Source organism: Rhamphochromis sp. 'chilingali' (assembly GCF_963969265.1).
Source record: "Rhamphochromis sp. 'chilingali' genome assembly, chromosome: 5".
NCBI classification, from domain to species: domain Eukaryota; kingdom Metazoa; phylum Chordata; class Actinopteri; order Cichliformes; family Cichlidae; genus Rhamphochromis; species Rhamphochromis sp. 'chilingali'.
The window spans coordinates 26,512,051-26,538,984 of NC_137932.1; the positions used below are offsets into that span (position 1 = coordinate 26,512,051).

At 40.7% G+C, this 26,934-nt stretch overlaps 1 protein-coding gene across 1 annotated transcript; it reads left to right on the forward strand.

Annotated features, from left to right (window-relative positions):
• Positions 1-2,108: 2,108 nt before the first annotated feature.
• On the forward strand, positions 2,109-15,841 carry slc35d3 (solute carrier family 35 member D3). Its single transcript, XM_080882739.1, has 4 exons — positions 2,109-2,676; positions 5,382-5,592; positions 9,564-9,721; positions 9,802-15,841. Exons 1-4 carry the CDS (start codon positions 2,452-2,454, stop codon positions 10,531-10,533), a joined length of 1,326 nt encoding a protein of 441 aa, XP_080738865.1. The 5' UTR covers positions 2,109-2,451; the 3' UTR covers positions 10,534-15,841.
• Positions 15,842-26,934: the final 11,093 nt, after the last annotated feature.

Below are 26,934 nucleotides of genomic sequence, written 5' to 3' on the forward strand. Positions count from 1 at the left end.
CCTCCACTCATTCAGCTTCCTGCAGATGCCACAGATGTGAGGTCAGGGGTGCTTTTCTCCAAAGAAGGGCTGAAGATGCGTTACACGAGTATAAATGCAGGTGTATCTTCACATTCTGGCTTGTCGTTGTCCCACGATTGATCAGGTGCCCAGTCTGCTGAGGTGAACCAAGAATGTGTCATTTCATTTCTCTACACACCTGGAGAACAGAGAACCTGAAACCTGCTCCACAGATCCGGGCCGATTCCATGAAACACGGAGTTAATAAAACTCGTTTAGTGCAAATAAATGAGCAGCTCATCCACGAGGTCTTTAATCGAGTAAACCTCTGATTTCAGCGTCTTTAGTGTGAGGATTTTCTCTGGGGGGGTTTTCAGCTGCACTTTCAGATTTTTCTAGCATCTTTGTTTTTTTATTTCTCATATTTTACAGATTAATTAATATATTTCAAAAGATAATAGGCCTACTTCCAGCCCACACTCAGACTCCGAGGCCCTGCACTGAACATGCTGAGCTGCTTCCTGTTAATATCTGTAAAATCTGTTGATTATTTCATCCTATATCCACGCTGTGCGGTTTTCAGCTTCAGCAGCGTATAAATCTATGATCTGTCACGGCAATAAATCTGATTAAGACTGAACTGCAGAAGAGGTAAACACGGCTACAGTCATCTGTACTCCTGCTGAGTCTTTACAGTCGTACTCGTCGGCACTGGCGGCTGTGATCCGCAGCAGACGGAGTTTAGGAGATTATTACACCTCCAAATAAACATTTTGCTCTCTGAATCAGAACAGTTCAGGTTTTAAGGTGGAAGAAATGACTGCTCAGATATGCCAGATACAGAGTGTACAGGTCTAGTCTTTATCAATCTACCTGGTAATGTTTCGTTGTTTCCTGCATGTATGTAAAGGCTCCCTGCTTCAGACTGGAGACCCACGCTGAATCCCACACCTGAGACAGGTTGTGGCCCCGTCATGACTCTGAGCAAAGGAACAAAGTGGATGGATGCTCATGTAAGCTTTAGCTCTACAACTGTAGAGTTTATCTGGAATCTGTAGCTCAATAATAAGGTCTTTTTCCACCTTTCCCATCAAATTATAGTAATTGGCCGTCACTAAAATCGTAATTCCTCTGTAATTTAATTAATTTCTATTATTATATTTTGAAATTACAATGTAATTATACTTATGTACAATTAGGTAGCTACACTAGAGTAACAGTGACGGCAGATGGCTACCCCTCCCAGAGCCTGGTTCTGCTGGAGGTTTCGTCCTCTTAAAAGGACACCAAAGCGCTTGCTCATAATTGTCGGGCTTTTCACTTTTTTCTGTGTATTATTTAGGTCTTTAACTTAAAATATAAAGTACTTTGAGGCAACGATTGGTGTGATTTGGCACTGTATAAATAAAACTGAACAGTCTTGAATAAGGAGGTAACAAGTTAGATTTGTATAGAAAACAAGGAAATATCTATCTATTTTTCTATTATTTAACTGTCCTTTTTTAACTTATACTTTACTTCAAATTTACTTACAGTATAACTTTTAAGTAATTGTACATAAACATAATTAGGCTACATTATCATGTCAAATAAATCCTGGTTAATTACTCAGAAATAAAGCCCTTAGTCTCAAGCCAAATTATAAAGTGTTACCAAAGACACAGAGACATGTATGTATGGGGTCAAGTACTAACTCTGGGAAAAACGGGAAATAATCAGAAGCCACGAAGCCCCCCCACAAAGAAACAAACTACAGAACGCACCAAAGCATGGATAAATAATCTAGTAAATTGTTGTTGACTCAAAAATCCGATGAATGCGCTCTCACTGGTCCGATCCCTGCACACAGAAATGTTTATCATAGCTGGAATTAATATTACAGAGTATTTAATATCTTCATCTTTTGGTTTTGGCTCGTGAGGGTTATTCTCTCTGATGAAGAGGAGGAGGTGCCGAATCAAAGTCATGAATATTTAAACTGCCTCTCAAAACAAAGATAAAGACATTTCCACGCAGACACTCGCGGTCATGTATCCTCCGTGACTTCATTGATGGAGCGGGTAAACACCGCCCCCTGCCCCCCCACCCCCCACGGTTCTGAGCCAAGAGGCTCTGCGGCAAAATGTCATTACAGAGTGCGCGCTCCGAGGAGAGGCTGCTGCGCTGTTTGCGCCGCTCTCCCACTTCTGCAGGACTTTTTCGTCTGATTTTATTTTCCGAGAAAGAAGCAGAGGAGAATGTCCACGGGTGATGATGATTCAGTGGAAACTAAAGTTTGTGTCACGTGCAGCACCGACTCCGAGCGCGAGCTCCTGCTACGTTTCTCCGTCTGAACGCTCCTGAACGCGGACAGCGGGCTTTGTGCAGCCTCAAGTCCTTCCTCTTCCGCGCCTGGCAGCACCCAACCTGTCCACAGGGCTCCCCGACACCGACTCCTCTCTGGCCCCCGTCATGGATGTGTTCAAGAGCCGACTTTTGGGAATTTCCGTGGCCGTGGCGCACGGCGTGTTCTCGGGCTCCCTGAACATCCTGCTGAAGTTCCTCATCAGTAATTATCACTTCGGCTTCCTCACGCTTATACAGTTTCTGACCAGCAGCACCGCAATGCTCACCCTGGAGACCCTCAGGCGGCTGGGGAAGGTCGAGATCCCCCCGTTCAGCCTGCAGCTCGCCAAGGTAACCAGTGTGACAGGAAGTCTCCACAAAGTGTCTTTATTCACTTTATTCATTTAGAGGCTCGCAAAAATGTAATATTTCTGTTATTTAGATCAAAACTTCACTATTCAAAATGTATTCATTATAAATACACAGATTCAAGTATTTATACTTAGTGAAGTAGTGAAATCAGTTTCACTACTTTTTTAACGCATTTTAACGGATTTTTCTCTAAATCCACGGTCACTCATTTAAACTGCAGTTTGTGAAAGTTACGGTTTGAAATAGAGGAAACTGCTTAATCATCGGCTCAGACCTGCCTCAATAAAACTAATGACTGAATGAAATTTGTTTTAGAGTGGAACATTTTTCTTTAATTACTGGCTGATTGACAAGATACATTAAAGAGACTGCAGTGATGGAACGGAATCATAATCTGGAGGAAGAGCGTAAACCTGAATATGGTACTTTTTCATTCATGTCCCCACTACAATAACTGTAATAACAGACTGTATATTCTGCATGGACTCATTGAGCTGTTACACACACACACACACACACACACACACACACACACACACACACACACACACACACACACACACACACACACACACTGTATAACAAAGATGGTTTTCCTTTAAACCCTGTAAGGTTTAATTCAGCAGTCTCTGGGGACGGGCTCAGTTTTTACTACTTCATCATTAAAAACAATGTAATTAGAATAAATAAATGACACCTGCTCAAAGCTTGTGTTTGCCAAAGCTTTTAGGAATAGGAGCTTTTCAGAAATCAACGACTTTTTTGTTCACAAGATTCTTTTTATTCATTAAAAACGTCCAGATCTGAGAACTGAACTCATCATACTGGATGCTTATAGTCTATTTATCTTTATTTTATTATTAATGTTCTTCTTCACTTCAGCTGTATCTTTGAGTTTAAACACTGTATTGGAGCTGCCATCCTCATCATTCATAATTAATGTGAGTTTTTACATAGAACAGGCCTCCCATATCTCACTCAGTGAAACAGGGTATAAACGAGGCATCAGAACAACACAGAGACACGACTGCGGTCATTCCACCTCTGCTTGCATTTGTACGATTCGCCTCCTCGACAGTGAAAAATGATGACAGTCGATGTACATTAAACAGAGGCTGTGGGTTAGAGTCCACTGAGACCCAAGGCCTGATCCGTCGAACACAACGAGTGTTTCTGGATGAAAGTACAAATACTACACGTTCAGGCACAGCACATTAACTCCAGCTGCACTCACTGCTGCTTTAGGAGGCAGATTTAGCTGAGATTTTTGGACTTCAGTGTAAATCTGAGGCATTTCTGTTTTGCTACATTTCAGGGGAAATGCTGTACTTAAAGTGGAGTTCTGAAGTGTAGCGATTTACTGACACTACTACCATAAAAGTGGAGTTCTTTAGTGCAGTGCCCTCAGTGTTTTGGAGTGGTAAATACTGTGCCGCTCGAATATTATCCAGGTATCTGAATACTGACCACACTGCAGAAGCAGTGTCCGGTATCGTAGCTGTGTCCAAATTCAGGAACCACATCCTCCTGTGCCCGCATTTGTAGGCCAATTACATTACAGCGACACGACGAAGACTGCTCAAATTCGAAGACTCCGACAAATGCGCCCTTCATTTCCCCAGATTTGAAGGATGGGTTGGGTGTATACTTCGTGGCCCAACATATCCCAGAATTCATAGCACGGCCCTGCTCAGTTTCCAACAATGGCGGCAGCTAGTTAGTTTTAATATTACTCTTATTATTCTTTCTGGGTCACAAAATAAACGTTTAACATATTTTCAAGCGAGAATGTAGCTGTGTAAACCTCAAATATCTGCTCAGTTTATCAAGACACCGCATATTTTCAAAAGCGCTCCGACGTTTTCGGAGACGTCCGTTACCCACTAGCTCGATAGCTAGCCGGGGGCAAGGCTCACTAGAGCCGGTGAGAACACCGGACTCCTGGCAAATCGTTTTCAAACCCACCGCCGTCTTTCGCTACTCAGGTTAAACATGATATATGAGTCGCTTAGATAACTTAAAAATGTTATCGTTTGGCTTTTTTTTGGTTTTCATTTGTTCCTGAGTAAATCTGTTTGGCTGAGATTAAAGTTATAGTTTTTACACAGCTGAATAAACGTCAAGCAGACAGCTGATTATCAGAAGTGTGAGATGCTGGAGAATATACTCCAGTGTCTTGTTATATTTTAGAGAGCAAGGAGCAGACGGCTGAGTTTATTAAACTTCACCGAAACAATCTGCAAATGTCATTAACATTTAATAAACTATCATCTTGTCTTTATTTTTAGTTAGCACACACCTTAAACACTTAAAGCTGTAAGCTAATGATAGTTATATAAGAGCAGATGCTGCTGGTGCAATAAGCTGTACGTTTTACCTCCAATGGATGATCTGATTAGTCGACTAATCGCAAAAATAATCGGTGACTAGTCGACTATCAAAATAATCGTTTGTGGCAGCGCTATGTAGATGCAAACAAGTTTCATTTTAGTCGCAGAAACATGGAAACACTTCAAGTCTGTTTCAGGCCTGAGAATGTGTGTTTGCATCAGCTTGAGCAGGAAGGAGATTTCTGTTATTGCTCCAGCACATTCAAGATACTCGAGTAAAGTGGTCAGGTCCTCAGTGAAGTGAATGTGTGTTAATGTGTCACCATGGATGCTTGTCTCTTCCTGTCTGTGCAGGAGTTTGCCTCAGTGTGTATCCTCTCCACGCTGCAGTCCACGCTCACGCTGTGGTCTCTGCGCGGCCTCAGCCTGCCCATGTACGTCGTGTTCAAGCGCTGCCTGCCACTCTTCACGCTCAGCATTGGCGTGTGCGTGCTCAGGAACGGCGTGCCGTCTGTCGGGGTGGTGACCGCTGTGCTCATCACCACCGGGGGAGCTGCGCTAGCTGGTGAGCACAAACAAACACTCACACACTTAGTGACAAACTAGTGCACTGAGGCAGTTTAAGGTGCTCAGGGTTCTGTACTGCCCATAGTCCTGTTTATGTCTTTGTTACTAACGTGCTAACAGGTTTTAGCCCAAGTCCAAGAATATTCCACATCCCATTAACGTGCTGACACACACTACCCCACCAGAGCTGCTTGTCCCATTGTCTATCTTTGCATCAAAATGCTTTCCTTCTTTCTCCCCCTTACACCCTTACCTGGTTGCCTTGGACAGCTGCCCTTATTCAAGTCTGGTTCTGCCAGAGATCTCTTCCTTGTAAAAGGCATTTCTGCATTTCCACTGTCAGAGTGCTATTTGTAGTGGATTGTCTCAATTTTGGGGAGTTAACATTTTAAGGTCTTTACTTTGCAATATAAAGTGCCTTGAAACAGATGTTGATTTGCAAAATTAAAAAAATTAAAGAGTGGAGGAGACTCCAGTCATGTCTATTATTGGCAGACTGGTCCACATAGCCTCCGTCTGATTACTTTAAACACCTTCTTAAAGAACAGAGGTGTTAGGATAGTTGCAAAAACATTTTGAATGCTTCTATATCAGTGCTTGTCAGAGTTTTAACATTTTTGGCTTTTCTTTATGCACCTTGGAAGTTGGTGAAGTTGTGCCAGGAACCTGTTTTCTTCTATTTTTGAGCAGCTCCCACAGTCCTATAAGCTGTTGGCTGGTTGGCTTGTAACACCCACATAGCCAAAGCGATGTGCCGTAAACAGATTCTCAAACAGCTTTTAACTTGTGTTGTGTTTGTGGGAAACAATCCCTCACTCTCTTATTCCTAAAGCACAAGTGTTTCAGGTCAACTCCATCTGTCCATGGTCAAATGTCAAAGGTGTAGCGTGTACTTTTTAAAGAGCCTTCTCTTGCTGTTCATTCATCCCTCTGTTAACTTGTTTACTCTGCCTTTCCATCTTCTTTTAATGTATTTGTTTTTTTCATAAAGGAGAAGAAAATATTGAAGCTGATCCTTAAAAACAACAACAGTTAAAGCTGTTTAAACATTAAGTTATCTGTCTTATACAGATCTTTTAATCATCATTCTCAGCAGTAAATGTTGCCCTTCCATTAGCGATAACGATCCTGAAGTCATAAACAAAAACCTCCACGCACAATTCATTTCCTGGATTAATCCAGTCTGCTGGATGGGGGGTTGCTGGAACATGGACTGTGAACTCTGCAGAATATGAATCTAATGGACAGATTCATCATCCTGGGTTTTAATCTTCATGATAATTACCGCTTCTCGCAAAAAAATGTAAGATGTGCATCTTCCATGCGTCCCTTGTGGATTAGCCAAATCTCTGCAACATTTGGATTGTTTGTCACGTCAACAGTTTGCGTATGAGGCACATCTTTCAGCCATGATTAATATTATGGGGGAGATAGCTTATGACCCCTTCCCCCACCCCAAGTTTAATAAGCCTTTGTGATGGTTGATGTTGTTGTGCAGCGAGTCTTTTGAGCCGAATGTTTTTCAGGGTCTACTTCCTGTTGTATGTTGGCACATACTGTACCTCAGAGCCTTTATTCAGATTTTAAACTTTATTCTAAAAGTTGTAAAAAACATCACACATGCTTAACAAGGGGCAGATGATCACACCAGGAGCACACCTGTGTTTAGTTTGCATGGGGCTTTTATTTTGAAAATCCACTCAATTCTCTCTGCTGAGCTTCTGTGAAAATTATACCTGACCCCATTTTGAATCATATGAACTCAGAAAAGTGCTGGTGAGAATTTTGTGGATTTGTAAGTGCTTAGTGGGCACGAACGGCTTTGATGGCTGCCTGAGATGGAACAGAATCCCCATCCAACTTTACCAGCCCCCCTCTCATCCTTTATCAGGGATGCTACACTCGATTGTAACACCTAGGGGAACAGCTACACCAATTACATTGAGTTGAAAGATAATAGACCAACTGTGGCGCCTTATACGTGGTGAATTATTTTAGAAGTGGATAGTCATCTCTAAATTTGATTTAAAATAATAGAAAATGCAAATTATATATTCTCTCTGAGTTTAAAGGTGTTTTTATGATAACCCACTGAGCAATGTTTGCACATCCATGAACATATAAAGTAGCTTCTAATGGTTGTTTTATGTGCTTTTAGTGACATCAATTTAAGGAACAGCTAAACATTTTAATAAAAAAACGGATTTTATTAAAACAGCTGGTTTTTACAGCTGCTATAATATAACAATATAAAATGCCACAAAGCAACTCTTGTTGTGATTTGGTCCTGTTTAAATAAAACTGAATTGAATTTAAATGAATTGGAAAATTGGTCACATTCACTCTATCCTGGATTAACATCACTGAGGTGAGGAGGTAGTATAAAAATCCTTCCGCCTACCTGCAGGAATAAATCGTGCATCTATGGAGCTTTAAAGGTGCAAATGCTACAAATGGTTGGTGTTCACTGCTGCTGATCAGAGCGCATTCTGCACCATCACCAGTACTGAAGAATTTCTAAAAGGCTCACATAGAAAAGGGGCCGTGTGGAAGAAGAGCAACATTGTATCGCTGCAGATGATGATGATGGGCCAACAGAAGCATGCGACTGCAACAGTGGAAGTCGTTATGAGTCAGAACCTGATTCACTAAAGTTTGTGGTTTTTAAAAATAATTTTAATACCATCTTTCTCAAGTTCCTAATGAGTTTCATTGTAGTTTTTAGTCTTTTCCTGATTTCTACCAACAAGAAGCGTTTCTAAGTAACAACTTCTGACTTGCCAGCCCAACGCCAATTACATTAAAAATATCCACAGTCACATGTATTATTGTGTGCTTTAAAAATGCAGCAGTTTTCTAACAGCAATGAGCACCACTTTCTCAAACACGAGGAACTTGTGCATTTGTAAGGGACAGTCAGCAGCAGTGGATGAATCCAAAGATGGAATATGTAAAAAAATGGAAGTGACTGCTGTGTGTTTGCCAAATCTGATGGGCAGGTTGACCAAGTGTATTGGTTGGTTTTCACTGACAACACGAGCACTGACATCACGCTGGCAGACGAGGCTTCAGTTAGTGTAGTTTGTTTTCAGTATGAGAAGCTTCCTTGTCAAGCTTCCAGCATACAGGCTCAGCACAGGATTAATTCCATCTTTCCTTCTTTATCATCTGTCCTCATTCCTCAGCTTTCCCACCTACAAACTCCCACAATCTCCCATCTTTTGATATCACAGATATGCTAAAACACAAGGAAACCTCTCAGACACAGAAGGAGAAGCTGTCTGAGAAATGCTGCTCAACATTTCACAGTAACGTTAAAGCTCTAGAACCCAATGCTGCAATGACACAGACAACGTCCAGATCCCAACACGATCGAAATGCTGTGGAATGAATGAATGCCTGCAAAATTCCTTCACAACCACATGAGAAAATAATGAATTCTTCGAGTATTTGTGCCCGAAGTTCTTTTTATAAGCAATTTAATTACAGGGTGTACTTAAGCTTTCCCCGGACAGTGTGTGGTTTCAGGTTACTATAGCAAATTACCCATCAAATAAACAGACGTCTTGATGAATAAAAAAAAAAAAAAAAATCATCCATTTAACAAAGCACAAAGCTGCTGGGAATTGCTGTTGTGAAGGGACTGGACCCAGTCTACCATCTCTTCCTGACCGGAAGTTGTTTTGACTTCCTAAACTGATCCAACAAGCCCCGCCCTTCAATGTTGGGACGTAGACTTAGCGGGCATCTGAAGTAAGGTGCAGTTGGCACTCGACAGGGTGCTATTGTTTGTTGCCCTGTTACAAAAAGTTGTATTAATATTGATGTAGGCTGTGGATAAAACATACCATATCCCAGTTATACTGAACTTAAAGTTCAGAAAAATATCATGTAAATAAAATCGAGAGAAACTTTACAGATGTTGAAATAAAAAAATGTAAAAACTTGATTTAAATTCTTTCTCCGCAGGTGCCGGTGATCTCACAGGTGATCCCTTTGGTTACATCACCGGTGTTTTAGCCGTCATCATCCATGCCTCCTACTTGGTTCTGATCCAGAAAACCAGTCTGGACAGCGAGTATGGACCGCTTACCGCACAGTACGCCATCGCCATCATGGCCTCACCGGTATGGAGTGGTGTATTTTCAAACTTTACTGCCATCGTTATTCTCGCTTCTCATTTTGTATTTTTATCGGCTTCTCTCAGGTGCTGCTGGTGTGCTCCTTCATTTCTATGGATGCCATCAACATTTGGTCATACAAGGGCTGGACGGACCCTCACATCACGGTCATCTTCATCTTCTGCATCTTCATTGGCTGTGCCATGAACTTCACCACGCTGCACTGCACCTACATCAACTCGGCTGTCACCACCAGCTTCGTTGGTGTGGTCAAGAGCATCGCCACCATCACCGTCGGTATGTTGGCCTTCAGTGACGTTGCACCCACCAGTCTTTTCATTGGCGGTGTGGTGGTGAACACCATCGGCTCCATCACCTACTGTGTGGTTAAATACTACGAGACAAAGAAGAAGAGCTCGTACGAGGACCTGGAGGTGGCGGGAAAGGACAACGGGCTGCCGGGCAAGCCTTACAGAGAGAAACCTCCGCTGGACGGGAGCGGTCCCACTACAGGATCTGATCCAGAGCAGCCAGAGACAGAAGGAGTGCCGAGCAGTGACGACAAGGAGGAGGCAGCAGCCACGGCCCATTTGGCTAACGGACAGTTGTGGACGGGAGAAGGTGAGAAAGGTGTCAATTCTCATGTCATGACAGAAAAAGAGGCACTGGAGATGCAGAGGGAGCACCTCCACAAAGAGAACACCACTGCTGCCACGTCACTCAGTGATAGCTATGTCGGAGTGTGGAGGTCCATCAGACATCTGCAGTTCCTAAAGAAAGACCCCTTGATCGAAAACATGGAGCAGCAAAGTCCGTGAGGGTGGGACTAAGAGCCGAACTAAAAAAAAAAAAAGGAAATTAATAAAACGTCAAGGAAACCAGAGAAGAAGAAAATGACTGAACCTAATGTTCCTAATGTTCCTAATGTTGTAAACCTCAACATCTGGCAATAAACCCATTCTGATTCTGATTCTGAATCTGATTCTGATTCTCTACTGTATGTACGCCAGGAACCTCTTAGTGCTTACTGAATGCTCGTTGGTCGTGTTCACTGCTGTTGCTTCAATTACCTCGACGAGATCTTTTGTGCCAAAAACTCTGTTTCATCACACAGAAGTCTGAGTGCTTTATTTCTTTGTTGTTTATGAGTGGTGGAGAAAAGTGGATGAAGAGCTTTGGGCAGAGCTGCCCGTCAGTGATAAATCCTGCCTCTCGTGTCCCTCGGCTCAGCGGTGGGGTGGTTGGGGCTAGGCAGCGTGATGTGGATTGCGTCTCCAGCTTGCAGAACAAGAGCAAGCCTTGTAGAAAAAGAGTGCATCTTGTGCAAACTTGAAAATCACACCCATCAGGGAGGAGCTGAACACAACTAAAGGTTTCTGTTTTGTGCTTTGATCTTGTTTCTGATTGGCTGTGGGCATGCGAGCGACTCTATGGCTGTAATCACTCCGGGTTTCTTTGAGTTCGTCCAGCTCAAACTCTGCAGGTCTACGGTCACATTTTACTGCTGGTTTCCTGTTTCTGTGTTTACTTTAGCAACATTAAGTGAAATAATAATCCTGTCATTTCACGCTCCGCTTCTGTCTCATTTTCTTTTCTGTGTCTTTTCCTTAATTTTATATATGCGTTGTTCTTCTACTGGTGGATGTTCACAGAAAACGGCCAAAGTTTCAGAACTAATGTTGGTGTATGTAAAGGTGATCTCTGTGAGAGGAGAGCTCAGACTTCAGAACTTTTTTTTCTATCCTTGGATCTTTATGATGTCAGTGAGCGCAGATATTCCTTGTATGGTCATCTCAGCCTTTCAGTTCAGGCGTTGAGCACAGAAGCCCAACTAGCTATGCTTATGCATTTAACGACAGGGACAGAGAGAGAGAACTAAAAACACTCCAATAGCTTCTTTAAACAGGATCAACTGAAAAACTGCACCATGGCCCAAAAGGAAACACAAGAGCATAATGGCCGTTTTAAACACTTGTATTTATTTTTCATTTTATGCTTTTTTTTGTCAGCTAGGTACATTAAAAAAAGGTTTCTTTTTGCTTTATATATTATAAAACAAGATGTTTTCAAATACAAGTAATTACAAGTTTACACAGTATGAATACAATTAAATACAGCTGCAAAAAATGAGACATTATAATTTGAAGCCTTATAGTTCTGATTTCCACTTATTTCACTTTTGAGTCCTTCTTCAGTGACACAATGATTTTAAGTTCTGGTTGCACTAAACAAGCTTTGTGAAGTTCTCATTGTTTCCAGAATTTTTATTTGACGTTTCAAAGTCCGCTGGAGAAATAATTAAAATAATTTTAATGTTGATTTCAGTTCATGTCGAGGCTTGATGTAATTATGGACTGTGATTCAGGTAGCACGCACCACACAGCATAACGTGCTTAAGTGAAAGTACCTTTTCTTCACTTGTCATCACACCAGTGTTATTACAATGACTGGACCGAGCAAGGATGTTCTTCAGGCTAGCTTAAGAAGGCTTTTTCCCAGAGATGTATCTAAGACTATCTAAGACTTATTTATGAGGCTTTTTGTGCCATTTGACTATGACTGGGTGCAGGGTCGGGTGGCTTTAATATTGATGTCTCTTCTTCATCCATAAGGAAGTTTATTTACCAGCAGAGTAGAATGAAAATGAGCAGTTCAGTACACCTAACAATCTGAGATTGATCATCTTGACAGAACACCTGTAATTTGATGACAGCACTTAGTTTTACTGCGGCGCTTCCCCTGAAAAGCGTCTTGGCTCCACAGATCGCACTGTGAATACTTTTTTATTATTTCTACCTCCAGTAGAAATTCTTGCCCACGGGGAGGTCTGTGCAGAGGCATCTGGCACAAAGAAGCCTCCAGTGGCTTTTGTGATATGCATATGAATCCCTTAACGCACACCTTGCTGGAGATTATTTCATTCTTCAAGCCTTCCTAATATGTTATTTTGGGACGGGATTACAAATGGCTCGGGAAAAGATTTGTAGGAGGTGTAAGAAAACGTGGCTTCATGATTAACTGTTGTTCGCCAGATTGGCGTGATTGGATTTGAAGAGAATACTGGTTACAAAGAATTTAATATAATCTGCTTTAAAAACACAAACTGTTCCTCTGACAGCCTCAATAACATCATGGGAGCTAGAAAGAAACAGTGACATGTGCCCCACAGTGTCTGCGTGTGGGTTATGGATAATCAACAAAATAAAAACAGTGAAATCATTTGAAGAAAGCTCATTTTTGCAGTCAGTGACTGTTTGGTTGTGGTGTGATTAGCTCTGGCTTTGCAGAGTAGAACAACAAGCCCAACCTTCCACTGCTCAAAGGTTCAGAAAAGAAACTAAGGAAGCAAAACTATCTGGCCTTGGTGCACCAGAAAACTGGAGAGGCTTGCTGCTCTCCTCCAGGCGATTCGCCGACAGTTTCTAATGAAATCGGTGAAAATCAGCCGCTCTGAGGGAGATGTGTGTGCCACTGAGCCGACCACACGTCTCAAGGAATTATTCAAGCATCCTCCACATGTGGGCTGAGCCGTTGTGGGCAGACATTTTAAAGTAGGGCTTGATGCTAATGATCACATCTGTTCCACTAAATATAACAGCAGATACCAAAGTTTAGTTAAATAACCTTACATAATCTTTTTTTTACATTTACTATTTTATGAAAACATGTAGAAATATTAACAGGAACTTAAAGAAATAGTTTTGGAAGCTCTGTGGATCTAGTCCAGTATCAGTCTCTGTCACGAGGTGCTCAGCATAGCTTATTATTAATATTGCAAGCAGATGGAAACAGCTAGCATCTGCTAAAGCACAGCTCACTGACATGTCGTTTGAGAGTGACTGTGCTCAACATTTTAACATGAACGTGAAGAAACTTTGCCAAAGCAATTTAATTCCCTGTAAAAAATATAGCTTCTGTTTTATTTGTTTATGCTTGTGTAGTAATATAAAAGATAAGATGGTTGTAGGCTGTAACTAATATTATTATTAATAGAAATCCAAAATCATAACTTCTGCTGACGTCTTGTTGTGTTGAAGATAAAAGAGGCAAATCTTTAAACAACGAGACACTAAAGGAAGAGAAAATCTGAATCTTTGTGTAAAAGGTTTATGATACAGTGAACTTTTTCAACACTTTTTGATTATTCTTCCACAAGTTGACTGATTAATCCTAATGTTTTTAAACCACTTGGTTCAAAGGCTGGAAGAATCTTATAAATCTACTAACAACATTTAGCTCGGCACCTGGAGGTGACCTCTTAAAACTACTGACGTCTTTAGAAAGGCACTAACATCAGCACGTCTGTGGTATCACAACATGTTTACTGTTGTGAAAGCTTCACAATCCTTTGGTAAATTCAGCTGCATTAAACACTAACCTGATACTTCTGGTTGAAAGTTTTGTGTTTCTCCTTATCTTCTCTTTTGAGCTTTCCTAGCCTGGATCTTTTCCTGCCTCTGTTGTTTCCCAACAGAGGCAGGAAAGGACTTATAGAAAATGTCTCTGTGACACCTCTAGAGCTGAAAAGCTGCAAAGGTTAGCTTTAACGGCGTCCCTGCAATCAAAGCTGAGCTACAACAGAGACACAAAGACTATTAACACAAACGGGGAGCATTTATCTGCTCTTGTCCAATCTTAGGCTCCTTCACAAAGGAGGAGCTTCAGGCAGGGTGAATTGTGTGAAGAGAAGAAGCTGTCAACCTCTGGTATAGATCGATATTGATTTCTTCCTCACACTCTGCAAACTTCATTTAATGCTACATGAGATGTGATGTCCCCCGGAGCTGCAGAGAGCTGGGTGTGGGCTCTCTGAAGGAGCCTCGCTGAGGTGCCTTGTCGAGATTTAATACTTCAGAAAAGATAAATATGGTTGAAAAAGCAGGACATGTGGATTATTTGTTGGTTTAAAGGTGTCTAGGGGTGATAATGACTCGAAAGCATGAACAATTAGAAGCCACAAAGTGCATGAACGTGTTTGCTATGTAGAGTTTTACAGTTCTTACATTTGAAAATAAAATCTGAAAAACAACCTGAGGCCAAATTAGCACAATAGGCTTATTATTGGTCTTAGCAGGTTAGTTGGTTTTACTATAGTATGTAAATTGTTACCTATGAAAGGTGAAACAGAGTTTGTTTGCTTCCCACTGATTTCTGTCTCAGCATGTAAATCAGGACAGAGCAGGTCAGCCGAACATGGGAAATCCTAAATTCTGGCCGAGTTTAATTTAATATGTGGAAAAAGTAAATCTTACAGTCATTAAAAGTCTCTTATGTTTCCTTTAACTAGAGCTGGATCACTGAAAGATTTTTAGTGAATCTGAACGGATGCAGTAAAATCCAGAACAGCTGAAACATCTGTATGGGTGGCTTTTTGTCACTGTTAGTCTTGTATTGTTGTCTGTGAAAGTACTGTGTGCAACCCCTCACCATCACCATCACAGGTGGATGGAATACTGAGTAGGTCTCTTGTCTATCCCGGGTAAGAGCATTTATAAAAAAAGTAAACAACAGAACCATAAAGACACAAGTCAAAAAAACCAGGACGTCTGAGCAGTGATGGAGACATTAAGACTGTAGTTCTGAGTCTTTGCACTTTATTCAGTATTTTCTGACTTATTTACAGTATCTTTCTACTAATGCTTTCACTTCCTGAGTAGGTTTAAGGCATTGCAGGCACATGAGAAGTCTGTAGTGACAGATCCCTAACCTGTCTCTGGCATCAGATATGTGTTTTGCAATGTTTTTTTAACATCTGTCCTGAACCTTTCGCTCAACTGAAATAATTCCAATGCAAAAAGAGTTACAATATTTTGAACGAAAAGTCTGACCTAAAACCAATCGGTTGTTGCCTTAATGCCTTAAGGCACAATGTTCCAGTCTGACTCTCCCAACACTGAAACGCCTCATAATACCATCTGTGTCTGGTTTCTGGAGGTTTGTGGGAGTTTCCTTTCCTGAAGAGCCCGTTTCTTCATAATCCATCCAAGATCATGTCACATCTTTTAGTTTTAAACCACAGTGTGTATCAAAAACAAACCATCAGGTGTGAAGTGGGACACAGCAGCATGTTGGAGTTGTGACAAACAGCCCGGTGTCATGAATATTGTGAAAAGAGCTGATGTCTTTAAAAAAAGAGATGTGATGTGTGTTGTGCATGAAAAGTGAGAAATATTTTCTGTCTTTCTATAAAAGAGCTGTCATGTTTTTCTGAAATAAAGCCAGTCTGATATTTCAAAAGATTGTCTCTGGTTCAGGAGGGGCTTGGCATCAGGGGCAGCTACAACTCTTTCCCTGCAGATGTGGTGTGGCTCTTAGTGCACCTACACAGGCCTTTGTCCACTCCTTGTGAACCTCCAGTTTTCTAGAAACTCCTCTCACATGTTTCCCTCCCACTCAACTTTCCTATAACAAGCTTTAAGATACCTTTGTTGAGGAGCGTCGATGATCATCGCCAATGATTCTGGTTACGTACACCAAACTAGACCCAAATATTCTTTTTTGGGAGATACTGTATTAAATAAAATGTTACAAATACAGAATTTACTAAAGTGTAGGAGAAACAAACTTCCTTATTATGTTGAATCTTTTGAGATGCACTAATATGTGTAATTGTAGTGGAGATATCATCTGAATTTCAGGAGCGGGACCACTCCTCCTTCACGCCCCCTCTGGCCTCAGGCTATAAAACCCCCCTTCTCCAATACCTGCAGTTCTCATTTTTATGCCCCACCCTGCCCCCCCTTTTCTTTCCTCTCTTCTCCTCTCCTCTCTTCCTTTCCTCCATTTATTTCTCGTTAGTACATGGGAATCTGCCTGGACCGAGAGCCGTCGCCAGTCCCCTTCAAGGCCTTCCCCAAACCACAGCACTATTCACACTTCCTCATCCCTCATCTCTCATCGTTACCAAGGATGTGGTTCCTGCTAGTGAAAATAGAGATAAAAGTTCCCAGTTCTAAACAAATATTCAATTAAAAACCTAAAATTAAGTCCTTGCAGGCTTTAGGTAACTTATTTGACATTAGTGCGAAACTGGGAACATGTTTGTCTGTTGTATTAATTTCCTTCCACTCTTGGAGAGACTCCATGATTAATTTACTTACAAATCCCTTGTTTAATTAATTTGAGTTATTGGAGTTTGCTGCTTAGGCTGACACTCTGGTTTTTAATTTAAACAGAGCGTAAAGGTGAAAACATAAGCAGCACACACATAGGATGGAGTTGGGAGTATATTAATGTCTCCTACAAGCTGGCAGATTCAGCTGAAATAATCCATTCAGAAGTAAAACGTCCAAATCACGTCAAACCAAGTTTAACCTGGAAGAGTTCCTTAAATGGTCCTCGTAAATATAGTCCAAGAGTACACAAACACGGAGGCAATGCATGCTGGTTTGAAAATTATATTTCAGCCATGGTCAGATAGTAACACACTGTATATCGTGTTCATGTTTCCTTCTTTATTTGAACACGATTTTCATTTTTGTGTGCGATGAGGTGAAAGAACCATCAACGTTTCAATTTCAACGCTCACTCCAAAGAAAACTGAAAATCTTTTTTCTACACCAACAAATCTCCCCAGTGGGATGAAACCCTGTTCACAGAGGCATGTACACAGCAGTGTTTTCATTAGGAGACCTTAGCGAGGAACGAGGACCACCACGCAGGAAACTGATGCACAGATTCACATGGAAGCTCAGGGACAGGCTCATATGGTTTTATTATTTGGTGTGAACCATTATGTAGCTTGAGCTGCTGTATGTTTTGTATGTGCTATCAGTGGTCAAAGCATGATGTTTGAATCATGTTATGAAAACAAAACTTTCAGGGATCTTTGCTGGAATCTTGTGACTCGTTATCTGTTGACTGATCCTTTCCCCGAACTCCTCATTTAACTTCCAGTTCTCCAACCTCACCTGACTATTGAAGGGATGAATGAGGTAAAGCCATCCCTGGGTTGTGATGACTTATCCTTCACCTGTGTGCTCCGCCTTCCCACCTTTTCTCACAGGGTTTGTGCAGGTGAACAGTGCTGGGTGTCAAACTGTTTTCCTGTTACTTGCCCTACATAAAAATGACCCAGCATTCCTTTTTTATGGGCAAAAATCACTTGATCTTATTTCACGAGGAAGACAGAATAGAAATGGCAGACCGAACTCCAAGTTTGTCGAAATAATTGTAATCTATTGAATGTCGGTACAAGAACATGGCAGAAAAGATCAAACTGTCCTGTCCAGAACCAATGATCTGTCACTGAAAACGCGACCTCCACCTACCTGGGAGCAACCCATTATCTACGTCAGTAGTGTGACAGTTGACCCCAACCAGTTGACCAAAGTTCAACAAAAGCAGAGATAACTGAGCCTGAGTCACTGTGCTGTCATCTTTATGCTAACGCTTAGACATCCAACACAAAGAAATACTACATTTGATTTAGTGTTACATTGTTAGCTAAAAATTATACAGACCATATTATTCAGTAACACAAAAAATAATGTAATAAGTAGCGGCTACTGTACTGGTCTGACGCTGATGTTGAACGGCTTGATCAGCGCAGTGTATGCAGTGACTAAAAAACCCTGACTGGGGCCAAAAAAAAATGTGCTGGGCAGCTGGACCAGCTGCATACGTGAAACTAAACACCGACTTCCACATGAATAAATGCTGCTGCCGTTGTCAAGCTGAGATGAAATGAATGCATGGATCACCTCCTCAGCATCAAATAAATGAAGGAAAGGCTTCAGCTTTGCAAAGGCCTACAAATCAGAAAGTGTTCTTAAAGTTGGAAGTGAGGGTAAAAAAATATTAAGTGAGCTAAATTAGATGGCACAGCAGTCCAAAAAAATACAACCAAAATGTAATGTGAGTTAGTGCTGCTGCTGCTAACGCAGGAGGAAGAGGAGGAGGGATGAAGGGATGGAAGACAAGTGAAGAATAAGGAGACAGTTGGCTAAGAGCTCCACTCAGCACTTTACTGCTGAAAAATCCATCTGAAAACTGTCCTTCAAACACTTAAGTAGGACACACACACATGCACACACACACACGCCCGTTCAGCTATCTTAGTGAGGACCTTTATTCACATAATGGTTTCCCTAGCCCCTAACCCTAATCATTAAAAATGAATGCCTAACCCTTACCCTAAACTTAACCATAACCTAATTGTAACCCTGACACTAAAACCACATTTTGAGCCTCAAAAATGCCTTCAAATTTGTGAGGACCGGTGTGTGTGTCTTTACAAGTGACTGTCGGTTCTCACAAGTATAGTAGAATGCAGATTTCGGTCCTCACAAAGATAGATAGACAGGAACACACACACACATGCATGTAACTGTATAATTTGCAGGTTGTCTTTTGATAATGGGAGATTTGCAGTGACTGAACATCTTTGTTTGAAGAGGAGGAAGACTTTGAATGAGAGTATGAAACCAGGTGTGAAGGCTATATCACTGAGGAGGAGGAGGATGTTTTTGACAGCTTGTTTTTATCTTTTCGGTAAAACTGAACTAAATCTGGCTCACATTCAGGCAGAAACCAACAGGCAGTGATTTTACTTGTGCAGTGGCTTCCAGACCTATTTTGGGATTAGTTTCTTGGCTCTGTGATCATTGCCCTGTGAACCGTTTTTTTTTTTAAGTACTCTTCTTGAAAGGTTATTCATAATAAGCAGAAATAGCTCAAGCATAATACTGCATTACATAGCAGAAGAGTCAGGATACAAGCCTTTTTGGATGTAATGTTCAAAGAAAACCGTCAAATCTGGAAGCTGAGAGTTTTTAATGTGACTTATTTCGAAAATAAAATGCTGGAAACTAAAAATCTTTCAAAACAAAGCAGCCAAATGTCCCAGTTTAAACATAAGTTTAGTCGTCACACCGCAGCGGGACGAGGACCTTCAGCACTGTTTGTTGTTTATACATGAAGAATAATGAGGAAATTGATGTAACATGGCTTTTAAGCTTTCCTGCTCAAATCCATGTGTTTGCGGAAAAAAATACTAAAATATGTAATGACGGAATAAAGAGCACACACACACACACACACACACACACACACACACACACACACACACACACACACACACACACACACCACCTCGACTGGACTGGGTGACAAAATGAGTAAAAGTTTGTTACATAAGTGATGTTTATTCAAATACTTGACTTCACGAACTTAAAAGGCTTCTGCATTTTACAATGATCTTTGTATCCAATGACCCTTAAATATATATTCTCATAAAAACAAACCAAAATTTTCTTAAATGTGTTTTAAAGATTAGAAATGCACAAATTTATAAAGAATTTGTCTAATTTATATATATAAACTTTTTCAGGAAGTCAAAAACAAGAGTTGTTGTTAAAAAATTTGTTTCCTTCAACACATTTTTGAGAATGTAGTTTAGGACCCGGTTACGCAGGCCTAGAGGATGGTAGGTGACCATTGGTATCTAAGGAAAAATGTGTATTTCCTGACTGGTGAGGGGTTGGTGGCAGTATTTTAATGACACTGATTTCAAAGTAGTACACAGTGCTGCACTAAAAACCTGCTTGTGATTGCTTTGATCATGGCCACTGGACACTAGGTTGTTAAAAAAAATATCAAAACAAGACATCATGACTTCAACAACGGTAAACCTTGTAGAGATTCTGCGACCATGATTAAACATTATTGCACGGTACTGATGGACTCTTACAGTGTGCAGGTACCCTAACCAAACCAAATCCACCTGAGCTGTTATTTGGTCTTAAACAAATGTAATTTGAAAATTTCAGGTTTAATCTGAAGATGACAGCATATTCTGAATGCCTGCCAGAAATGAAGCCAATCCATCCAATACTTCACGAGACATTAAATTCAACTGCGGACCCTCACCCTCCTTATCCTCTGGGAACGATGAATGCCTGTCCAAAAAGAATGGCATCTGAGCGATAACATTTATGCCGGAATAAATAATAAAATAAAAACAAGGAAGAATTTTCAAGTAAAGGTTCTGGCGTGAAAACCAAGATCAGTGGCAGGTAACTGTGAGCATCTCCTCTCCAGCAGCCTGCAGGTGAACTGAGGTAAAGTATTGATTAAGTGGAGAGCGATCAACATCAGCAGTAATGTTTTGCAGCTGGCGAGCTGCAGCAGCACTATACACGCTGAATGATTTCACACAGTTAGCAGCTCCAACACGAAGACATCGTCATTTAGCTGACTCGACTCCGAGTCGCAGTTTGTTCCAGAGACTGAAGCCCAAAGAAAAAGCTTCACACTGCACAAGTTTAACATTCAGGGAGACACTTCAAAGGGATCTGCACCAAACACCGAGCAATATTAACAGGACTCCTCAGTGCTCGATTTAGAGGACTTCTTCTTCTTCTTCTTCTTCTTCTTCTTCTTCTTCTTTTTTTAAAATTTATGATGATGTTCCAGCTCTCATCCAAAAGGCTTCTTTGTTTCTAGAAGCTGTGGAAGTCTCAGGTATTTAACCTCTGGAGGATAAATATGCAACATTCCCTTTCGCATGTTTGCCATATAGAGAATCAATTAAGTGGAGCTTCAAGAAAGTTGCTGTTAGTGAGTTTGTCCCTATTCGAGGGATTATCCTGACGAGTCAGTTAGTGGAATTATAATCCGATTCTCCCTTTTTTTCTTTTTATGCTTCAACTAAATTAATCAGGATAGTAATGCTGGAGCAGGCCACACAGAGCAAACTGGTGTCCTGCTGCAGCTCGAGACAGTGGGCATGCTCCACGTATGCAAGTATTTTATTTAAGAAAGTTTGGGTGGATCTTCTCCTGTGGCCGTCTGTGCATGGGTGTACACGTGTCCACACATGAAACAGTCTGTAGACTAAAAGGACGGAGACACAGCTGAAGGGTCTGATAGCAGCGTGGAAAAACTCACGACTGAGCAGCATGTCAGACTGCTCTGAGCTGAAGGTCTGAAAGGCAGAATTACAGGCACAGTGAGCAGCTTGATCCGGTCACGACCACTTTAAAATAAAATCTTACATTATAAGAAAAAAACCCCTAAACAATGGCCACAGTGTGCTGCACAGCCCTGTGTGTAAAGCTTAGCTGTATTGTGTGTTCATCACAGGCAGCAGTAGCATCCAGCAGATAATGTCTCCATCAGTCCAGGCACACATCATCAGCAGCGCGCTGAACTGTACAGAGCTCAATACAGCCAACACCATTACACACTGCATCAATAATGACAGGACACCGCAATACAGAGACACACATCCACAGGAGGAACACAAAGATATGAACCCCACCCCCACACGGCCTTCAGAGAAACGAGACAACCGACCTGGACCAGAAAACATTACAACAAAGAAAGAAGTGTCGAAGCTTTGGGTGGTCATTTAGTGACTTCGTTACAGGCGCTCATATTAATTGGTTACATCCATCTGTACTCATTTAGCATTTACCTTGAATCAATGTGTTTCTTTTGATCTTGGTTTTGCCTTTTTTTTTTGCATCTTTTAGTTGTTACCATTTTTATTTGTATTGTTTTGTGTCTTTGTTTTTCTTAACAGTCTTTTTTTTAAGATGAGTTTCTCTCTTTGTTTTTTGTGTTCTCATTTTTTTCATTTAGTCCAGTTATTTGAGTCTCCAGTTTTAATGGAGCTCTAATTCACTAAAAATGGTGCCATTTTAGCTTCTTTGGTAACTTGTTAGCTTCTGCCAACTTCTACTGATAGATGATGCGCTCTGCTTTCTTTACGTGGTTGGTTGACTGCAAATCTGGTTAGCTAATGTTTGACTCATAGTAAACTACCTGCTGTCAACCTTATTTATATTCTTTGATGGTTTTTGGAGGAATTTGTTTAATGGAAATTCCAAGTACTGATAAAGTAAATTAATGTATTCAATTCAATTTTATTTATACAGTGCCAAACACAACAACAGTTGCCTCAAGATGCTTTATATTGTAAGGAAGGCCCTACAATAATACATAGAGAGAAAAACCCAACAATCATATGACCCCCTATGAGCAAGTACTTTGGCGACAGTGGGAAGGAAAAACTCATGACCTGTACTCCAGGAAGTACAGGTCATGAAGGAGGACCTGCAGTCCTACTCACACTATAAACACAAGAAATCGTCCAGGATCAGAAATCTTGTCTTTCTTTTAAAGACTCTGTGTATTCAATTACAGATTTTACTTTGGTTATAGGCTCAATAACCTCTACCAACTTTAAATAGAGACTTGATCCCCAATACCAAGTCTTAACCATCAAACAGCTGTTTGGAAAAGCAGAGATTAAAGTGCAATCCAGTTTTTTAGAAAGATCTGTAGCTCACCTGCTGTGGTGAGGATTTCCTCTGAGAGCGGGAGCTGTCACACAGAAGCATGAGTCTGACAGAGGCGAACAGACACGTTAGCTCGAACTAATCTTCCGCTCTGAAGCACGCTTCAAAAGCAGTTATACCATCATCTGTAGATGGAGGTGCTTTACTGTAACAAAGATTGATGTAAATCCCCAACAGATGAAACAGATTAATTTAGGATTTAAAGTAACAAAAAAAATCTGCCTGAAGTTTGGAGGATATTTGGACAGAATTTGACTTCTTTAAAGGGTTTTTTACTGGCCTGGGGTTCCATCAGACGACACAAGGACATGAACAAACAAAGGGAGCAGTCAGATAGAGAAACTGATCCCCTCGAGTCTCAGCTATGGTTACACTGTGAGCTCTGAAGAAAGATCGCAGACTGAGAGTCACGCACAGGCTCGTGGTTCACTGCTGGAATATAGTTCACGAGCTCTCCTTAGATTAAAAAAAAAAAGAGGACACGATGGAAGGACAAACAATGGAGGAGTTACTGCTTTCTTATCAAAATGATGGTTCAGAGTTTGGAGCTTAAACAAGTTGTTTATTTGCACACCTATTTTACTAACTGAAAGTCTGGGCTGACACCACTATCAGACTTTTATACTCGAAGAAGAGTTTGAACTCTTTAGATTTTTATCATCTCTTCATCAGATTGTTAACCTTTAGATTAACGTGACACTAGATAAACATTAAGATAACTGTTCACAAATGTCATCTTAAAATGCCAATGGCGGTCAGCAAGGCTGATTTTGGCAGACATGTGCAGCACTACATTTTACAGAACAAAGAGCCAATTGAATGCCATTTGTATAACTACAAAATATGATTAACAGGCGTAATTTTTTGTTGAAACACTTTTTTAAATACGGAATGATTTACTAATAAATTACTACATTAATAACAATAAATAATTTAATAATAATAAATTACTATCATTACTACATATTCACTTCAGAAAACAAACCATTAATCATTACTAATAAACTAAAAGATAAAATAATTATCAAATATGTCTAATGTTTGTGTACATGTCATGTATGACAAATCCAGCAGGTCTTCCAAAAGATAGATTTACTTAAAACTGTTAAATAACTCTTATACCAACGTGTTGAAACACTGTAAACAATGCTTATTCAGTAAAATGTTGTTCTATAGTCATAATTATTTAAAATAAAGTTCTCTTTGATGATATCGTACCTAAGGTTTTCCAATAAAAATATAAAGGGTCAGTAAATGCTCTTTGACAAACGACAAATTCATGGAATAACACGACTGGGATTTGTTTCCAAAGCTTCTGAAGCCAAACTGCTGACACAACCTCAGTCCTACAGCAAAATACTCATCTGTGTTCTTATCAATAAATCACTATCTACTTGTTTCCCATGCTGGAAAAAAAAAAGCTGAACTTTGTGAGATAAAAAGCAAGATATTTTTTTAACGTTGCTCTCCTGCTGATCAGCTGATTTATGGTCAAATGTTGCCACTGTTGCCGCCTGCATGTCTGTGCCTTCAGGAGATTTGGCAAAGGAGCAGCTGATCCAATCACAACTTTTTAAAAGATCATATTTTTCGTAATTTTTCTTTTAATTGAGTGAAATTACAAGGAATAACTCAAAGGACAATCTGTGCTGATGAAATATCTGTTTAGGCTTTAAGACCAAGATCATTTTCAACCCTAAAATGATATAAACCTTTTAGTAGTAACTAAATGTCCAATTGCATTTATTGGAAAATTATGTGTTTGAAAAATTGGGTACTGTCTATTTTTTACATAAAATGCTGAATTTAGTATTTAAATCTGCACAAAACGCATATGAACCTTGGTCGTTTGTAGAATTAATTTTGGTTGTCTGTCAAACTTACAGTTAAAGTCCATTTACAGTCAGTCTTTCCAAAATGCTCTTATCCCGGTGCATTAAATATTTCCACTGACCTCCAACCCGGAGGAGATTCCCAGAGCTCCTGTAATGTATTTTGGTGCTACTGAGGAAATACATTTATAAAACCTGAAAACAAGTCAAAAACTTCAGGAGACTAAATCAAAGAATTAAAAGGCAGAGCAAAAAGCAACACATTATTGATACAGTCAGATTTATTCTGTTTCATGAGACAGTGACAGCAGATTTAGTAATAACCAACATTAGTGTGTTTCAGGCTTCAGTGATGAGGACTCCCTTCTCTTCATCTCAGCCAATCAAGTGCCAAAGTGTTTCCCATGCTTAAAAATATTTTTCTAAAGAAGTTTGTTAAGTTCCATAAAAGCTTTGTGTATAAACAGAAGTTGTTGTTGCTAAGCCCACTTCACCACCACTGATAAAAGCTGATTATGCAGACTTAATGGTGCCACTTTACCAATGGGGTCCAAATTGGAGCTTGCACCCCTTAATCATTTTGACGGATGTGCCAGACAATAGTGTGCTTACATCTTTATTTCAGCACTCAGGGGAAGGCCCCTTCCTGTTTAAGCATGGCAGTGACTCAGTTAACAAATCCAGGGCCATCAAGGAAAAGGTGGATTTCCTTTTGTGTGGAAGAAACTGCTGTCCATCCAGCACCTCGGGAGTCAGCTGGCTCAGTGCTGGACCTCACTGTTACTCAAATGTATGTAATATGAACGAGGGTTGATCCCAGCAGCAGGTTCAACACCTGCTGGACAGACTCCAGATGAGTGGAGGTTAATGTTACACACTTGTGTTGGGTCCCAACTTTATGGGATGATTTATTAATGAAGGCTCCCGGCAGCAGGAGTCAGGAAGGCTTTCATTCATGGGGATTAAAAGGAGGTCAGCAGGTAAAACATTAATGTCTCCTTGTTCTCTTTCTGCCTGTCAGTGTAATTTCACACATCCATGTGTTTCAGGCTCATCACTCTGAAAAAGCAGCTCAGTTTGATTAGCCACACAGAGAAACCCCCATCCTGCATGTTTCCTGCAGATAGGCACGAGTGTGTGCTGCTTCACTTTTCCACCTGCAGTTTCTCATTGAGCATGGTCACAATTCGAAGCTTAAATCCTATCCAAGCATCCAAATACTCCCTCTTCATATGAAATGGAGGTCTAAGTGCTGCAGAAACTGACCTTTAGTTTACCTCAACGATCACATTAAGGCAGTATATATGTACTGGAATACTTGAAATCAAGTTACAGGAAAACAGCATCAGGATGACAAAAGTCAACTCGTCTGAATCTTTTCTTTCTGGGAATGTCAAGATTTTAACTAGATTGTAAATCAAATTTAAAGGTTAAGGCTGATAATAATATCCAAAGCTCTGTCTGACTCTCAGTTCTAGAAAATGGGAACATGAAACACTTCTATAATTTGCAGAATCTGTTTTTATATCAATATCTGTCTAACGTGACAGCTATTATTTGCAACTTCCTGTTGGCTCGATTAAAATACACACACACACACACACACACACACACACACACACACACACACACACACACACACACACACACACACACACACACACACACACACACACACACACACAACCTAAGTCACACTCACAATGTCACCAAAGACATCCTACAAACACTTAGGACCCTTAACCCTGAATCTCTCCAAAAAGAGTCTTCAGTCTTCAAGTACAGAGAGGCTCTTCACAGCTACAGGAAGCCTTTCAGTACAAATACAAAGGTACAACTCAGTGGTCTCTGTTTGTGTGCACTGTCAATACCACAATATGCATTTAAATTAATGATCACTGCAGACAAACAAAGGACAGGTAACTCCATCCAGCCTCTCTAACAGTCTAGCTTCTTCTTTGTTAAGCAGGTGAGATGATGAAGCTGGAGCAGGGAGCGGGACACTGATCCAATCAGGCAGCAGATAGGTGGGACTGAGGAATGACAAGTGAAAGCACCCATTCTGGATGCTCGCTGGCACGTA